We start from the raw sequence: 6,625 nt of genomic DNA, 5'->3' as shown, positions 1-6,625 counted from the left end.
CTTGAAAACGCTTAAACCACTCAAAAACACGTGCACGCGATAAACATTCATGGCCATACACTTGTTTCAATAAATTATAAGTTTCAGTAGCGGTTTTTCCAAGTTTCACGTGAAATTTCACAACAATTCGTTGCTCTATTGTTACACTTACCATTTTTCCGGCGAAACAAAAAGCAACTCTAATGCGAACGAAGGCTACGGCTATACGGATTTGTTTACAGAAGCGAGAGGTACTGCATTCGAAAGAGAAGGCTTCACGCTAAATAGCTGTCGGTCGCTGGCGTTTGGCGCATGCTACTTCTTCTGTAGCAGCGGTAGTCTCGTTATTTAATAGCCACACCTATAACATAAAAGATAATAAAAATATAAAACTAAACGTACCAAATTTCTTATGAAACAGAAATATCGCAGTAAATACATATTTTGTAATTCAAATATTAAGATTGACAATATTTTGTACTTCAAATATTTTAATGATGTATTTTGCCCAATCTTGAATCCAGTGCAACGACAATTAAGAACATATAATATAGACCCCCTATGGCATAAAGTTGCAGTAACACTGCTGCAACATTGCAACAACATTACACGTTACAGCAATATTGCAGAAATTTTGCAGCGATATCGCTGCAAATTCTGTGCTGTATGGGACTTCAATATTCATAGATTGTTTACACAGATAACACGTAAAACATATTTTATTTATATTATTATGAACACGTAGATGTACATTATCATATTTCACGCTGCATAACTCTGATTATATAAATGTTACCACCGACATAAATTATTGTTTTATACAATGGTACACATGTGTTGCATAACAACATTATACTCAGAAATTTTTCGTTCGTTAATTTCCATCGATATTTCACACAAATTTAATTGTATAGTAATAAAATTCACATTCAAAAATTCTTAAAAAGAGGATAAATTAATATATTTTATAAAAAAATTTTTAGTTTTCTTTAATACAAAACAGTTTACATTTATTTTTAATTGCATGCCTTACTCTAACAAGACGCATTATAACGATATATGTATATCAACGCATGGATAAAACCAGCAAGCTTATTGACACGCGACACGATTAAACGGCCATTTAACTATAATCTATTTGGCCTTATTTTTTAAATGTACTTTTAAACTGTATATAATCTCAAAAAACTGCTCGGTATGACAAATATTTTTTCAACTTATATTTTTTCAAAAACTTTGCATTTTGACTTTGGCTATGGTATTTTGATTTGCGAATTTCGGGAAAATCTGTATATAACACACTTAAATTTTTATGCCAAGTATAAATTACGTCATCAAATTTTCCATCTTGTTTTCTTTTCAGCATTTGCTTGATTGAACATCCGTATATATCGGTCAGGGGCTCATATTTTATGCAAAGAAACGGCCTGTATAACAAATGACTTGTTACAAGTGATAAATTTATCTGCACTTTTATTATCTTGCTTTCATTTACATATACAGATGCTTTTATATTTACGAATTTGTGCTTGTGACTTCTTCAATATATTTAATAGATCATTAATTATTATATCGAATACTTTTCATAATTCTCTCTAATCAAATCTAACTTTCAGATTTTATGGATTGTTCTTGATAATACCAAATACGTTTTATAAACAATAATAAGATTGAAAGACCGCTAATGTTAAACATAATAATTTTAAATTAAGAAGCGCCATAACGGTCAGAACGTTAAGATGTTGAACTATTGTAAATTCATTTAAATGAATTAATTTCAGAAATGATAATTGCGTGCCGATATGGTTGTCGGACTTTCAACGCAATCAAATCTGAAAATATTAATAATCCCCCCAAATTCCCCAACTTAAAAACTGTAATAAAACTTACGTTGGGGAATTTGGGGGGATTATTAATATTTTCAGATTTGATTGCGTTGAAAGTCCGACAACCATATCGGCACGCAATTATCATTTTGGAAATTAATTCATTTAAATGAATTTACAATAGTTCAACATCTTAACGTTCTGATGCTTTATAAAATTTCCAATTGCAGTAAATCAAGAAATATACATATATTAAATGTTCTTTAATACATTTAACATATTCATTAATTTGTGTAAGCCTAATGCGCCTAATTTTTATGTGCGCCTAATGTCTTAAATAATTCAATAATATTTTTTTATTAATGAATTTACTTACGTTTATTACGAGTATTAGAAATACTCCTGATGACACAAAACCATTTTTATCATGAAAAAGATTTAGCAATCTAATAAAGCGAGTAATAAAGTATACTAAAAATATGTATTTTGTACAAAAATGTTTACATAATATTTAAAAAGATCTGTTCTCACCTCGTGATATAACATATTTCATCGTAAAAGTTTGCACAATATATCTTCACCGTAACAAATTATAATCAATATCCGCACTTTCTCTGTTAAAGATTGTTATCGTAAGTAATATATCGATCGTTGGAATATTTCATTTTCACACACCATTAAATGACACAACAATAATTTCGCAAATTACTGTCAAAAAAAGGAAAAAAAATTATTCGAAGTAATTTATGAATATATCAACATTATCTATCATTCTGATATTTATCTTTCGTGGAAAAACTCCACGGGTTTCGACCAAACCGTGAAGGTAGGAGCGCTCATATAAGAAGTAAGTCTGTGCGTTCCAATTTTATTCGTTCTTTTCAGTCTACCCTGAAAGAGCCATTCCTTTCTAATCGAGTACTACGACACTATACGTACGTCATGAGAAGAGCAATTTGTAAATATGTGTCCCTGATGTGCATTCTCGTCGCCCTCGTTCACGGCAGGTAAGTGAAAGGACATTGACAAACAGACGAGATGTCATGAACCTACGTTAATAAACGGAAGTCGTAATATTAATGCCTATATCAAGTAATATTCCCTTCTGTCGAGACAATGAGAAAGTTAGCCGAAACATGTATACTAATTTTTAATTATAATATGAGAGATACAATTTAACATTGACATTGAAATTTATCGCGCACATAGTACAGCGCTAATTCCTAAAAGCTACATTTATTATAATTATATTTTATAAAATATATTATATAATCCATCCATCCATCCATCTTCCTGGAAATGAATACAATTAAAAAGAAAAACTGGTTAAACTTTAATCAAAAAGAATCATTAGGTTGAACCATTCAATATTTTAAATTTTCAATCAATAGTAATAATTATTATTGAAAAATACATTCTTATTGAATTACAAATATTTTTTTTCAAAAATTGACCGATATATTTATTTCACAAAAAATTTTGTATTAAATGAATTTTTTGTGGAAACTTTCTGCATGAATGCAGTAATGTACATATAAATTCGTATGAGAGAGAGTATTAAGAGTTTTTATTATTATCTGATAGGAATAGAAATAATTGAGTATTTCCTCTTCTACCTCTCTGTCCACATAAGCGTTGCTACTTATATCTGATTCTATGTTTAGGAAAATTTGTCGGCTATTATCTAATTAGCTTTAGAGATTGGCTAATTAATGTCCATTTTTTTCAATGGAAATTAACTTTAATCTCGGTTTATCTTACTTTTTATTTTTTCTAATTCTTAGAATTTATCTTAAAAAAAATAACTAATCTACATTAGAAATAGACGTAAATCTTTTGTGTTCAGCTTTTAGATATATAGGCTCTTTTATATTTATTTTAGAGATGTCTACAGTACGCGCAAAAAAAATGCGACTCTCACAACTAACACTTCAGTTGTCAGTTTAGTTAAATAAAGTGAGTGGACGAGGGCAAATTTGATTATAACACAAATATTTTGTCCTACCAAATATTTATTCGATACGATTTCCTTTAATTGCAATCACTGCGTTATTATGTCACACTCAGCAAACATAATAGTGATTAAAAGAGAGTCGCATTTTTTGTTATCGTATCTCTAAATTCCGGATATTTGTGACATTCACACTGAATTGCTGGTTATTTTTAATCAATGTTATTCATAATCGTAAACAAGATTTTATTTGATCTCTTACATGAAATAATTCATTTTTTAATCACAGCATTAAATAAACATCATTTCTCGCATAAAGTGAAGGAAAACAAATGTTGCATAATCTTGAATGTGATAGATACAAGTTTTATACAACATTTCCATCTTATAATCTTCTCACAATATACATTTCTATCTTTGGAACATATGCTGGCTTGTAATTAAACTTGTGACAACATTAGCGCTTGTGACAATATTAGCGCATCAACGCGCGATAATTGTAGAATATCTCGATTTGTTTACAGCGCATTGCGATATCATAATAAATAATATCATTCCGTGAATACACGACATATTGTCCGTTTAAAATTTCAATGTTCGTCCAACGTTTCTACATAAAAATTATGACATATGTGTATCCACAATCTACAATTGCTATTTTTAAATGAATGTTTAAGGATGAAATTGATTTATAATCTGATCGGTGATTAACTTATCAAGCCTGCGGTATCTTGTTTATGTGAAAAATTAAACTTTAACGAGAATTATTGAATTCTTATTATCTAAACGTAGAAAAAAAATTAGAAATAACAATTATAATATAATTAGAAATCATTAATTAGAACTCACGTTTGACGAAAGGTTCAATGAATAGGATTTAAGATATATAATATTGCTGAAGAGGACTCCAAAGAGAACCGAACGTTCAAACTAAAGAAGATTCCACACAATGAAAATTAATTAATGGTATTATAATTTAATCGTTGGCACCTTTATAGGCCTCTTATTAACCTTGTATGGATTGTTTATTTTTATTTTTAAGATTGTGAGTCTGTAAAATGTCAGATTTATAATTAGAAATTTTATTATGAGTTTTATTTTATTCTACCAATCAGTTTGAATACAAGTCATCACTACATCAAAATGACTTCAAAATGATCACGAAATGTCACTTTTCAAACATTTACAATTCATTTAGACATTATTTTGATATTACTTGTTGTTCTGCTTGGAAACTGCTGATCAAACAAATTAGAATAGAGGCCTTGTAATGCAACGAGTGTTATCTGGAGATACGATAGTGTTCTTGATAATCCCACGCGTGTTGCATAACGATAACTCGTTGGCTGGAACCAAACAAACAATTTTATCAGTGTAGCTCGCATTAATTAAATAGCCGTCGCCGTATTTTGTCGCTCAGTACCGTCGTGACGATTGCCGGTTGTTTAAAGCAATCGATGTAATTAGCCGTTCCCGCTCAAGTTTAACCATCCGCTTCACTTCAGCTCGTTCCCCTTTGATCACTTGTCGTGGTCTGATCGCTTCAGTTGCACTCGGTTCATCTGCGACGATCCATCGCATCGTCGACAATTCAACTTTCAGCTGTTCAGTTGTGCTCAGTTCGTAACTGGTCTGAACTGATCTCGAACGTATATTTATTCTTCAGACTCCAAGCAATGACGACGTAAATATCGGCCTGTTATGTTTGTTTTGATAGATCATGACAAATCCATCTCCTCTGCTCCTTCTATACCCAGTGTTGCTAGTTGCTAGTGGTGCGTTCGAGGTGACGCTAATTAGAATAGTTCGTAAATCGTTCTCTTCGTAAATCATTCTTGTGATATCGACTCGGGTATCGATCAAGTGCGCGAGTAAATCAGTGAGTGTAAAGCCGCGTATACATCTAGCGAACGAACACCGAATGCGAATGTTCGGACGTTTGTGTTTGTGTTTGTGAACAGTTTATTCTTTTTCTTGATTGTACCGAATACTAGCATTCGATTAAATTCGATGTTCGTTGCACATAGTAATTAAACGTACTGCGACTTTTATGTAACAAATAATAACATAAACTTTTGCGTTTGCTGTTCGTTCGGTGTTCGTTCGCTAGGTGTATACTAGGTGTATACATGAGCTGCGTTTCGTTATTCACTGTCAGTACTGACAATATGACGTCATAAAGTAGTACTGCAGAAGCGTTTTGAAATTACTAATAGTACTTCTTTGACGTTACAACATTGCATAATGAAATGGATTTAGTAGTACTTGGTAGGACTGTGTAGAAATAATTTTTTAAATTTTGATAAAATTTGGAATTATTAATTTTAAAAAACAAATTTTTTCCTGATTTCCCATTTCGTTGAATTTCGCCATCTTTTTACTGCGATTACCTGATCTCGCCAGTCGCAGTAATAGAAACAGGAAGTGACGCAAAAATTTATGACGTCATATAAACGCAAAAGTATATTGGAAGTTTATTGCGATATATTTCGGAATGGCATGTGCAATGCTGCCCAAGAAGACTAGAACTAAGGAGGATCAACTCGCGTGGTGGGGGTCAAAAAACGTCCGCGGCTATTCACACGATGTGCAGCGGCACTGCGCATTGTGTGAAAGTTCGATATAAGAGTGACAAAGTGACGATTATAGAACGACAGAGCGACGACTATATAGAGCGACAGAGAGGCCTAATGAAGCGCAAGAGTGGGGGAAGTTATCCGTCGCCACTTTTTGCCTCACCCCCACTACCGCTATTGGCACGAGTTGATCCTCCTTAGTTCTAGTCTTCTTGATGCTGCCAGTACTGACAGTGAATAATGAAACGCAGCCATGGTTTTAGATGTGTCGCTTTTTTGGCGCTTGCGCATTG

The 6,625-nt window shown here is 32.1% G+C and overlaps 1 protein-coding gene across 4 annotated transcripts in view; it reads left to right on the top strand.

Annotated features, from left to right (window-relative positions):
* Positions 1-2,679: 2,679 nt before the first annotated feature.
* Positions 2,680-6,625, top strand: part of LOC108723557 (regucalcin-like) — a 9,283-nt gene continuing 5,337 nt past the window's right edge. For 2 of the 4 annotated variants that reach the window (XR_001936651.1, XM_018449398.1), the window contains exon 1: positions 2,681-2,812. Coding sequence is in view for 1 of the 4 variants with exons in the window: in XM_018449398.1 (XP_018304900.1) it covers positions 2,748-2,812 (65 nt within the window). In the remaining 3 variants the exon portion in view is untranslated. Of the gene's footprint in view, positions 2,813-5,198; positions 5,441-6,625 lie in introns of those variants that run through there. The other 2 variants (XR_001936652.1, XR_001936653.1) reach the window with 2 other exon arrangements.

This window comes from Mycetomoellerius zeteki, unplaced genomic scaffold (assembly GCF_001594055.1).
Source record: "Mycetomoellerius zeteki isolate Tzet28-1 unplaced genomic scaffold, Tzet1.0 scaffold244, whole genome shotgun sequence".
Lineage (NCBI taxonomy): Eukaryota > Metazoa > Arthropoda > Insecta > Hymenoptera > Formicidae > Mycetomoellerius > Mycetomoellerius zeteki.
The sequence above is the reverse complement of the archived record's forward strand: the minus strand, read 5'-3'. Positions and strand labels throughout refer to the sequence as shown.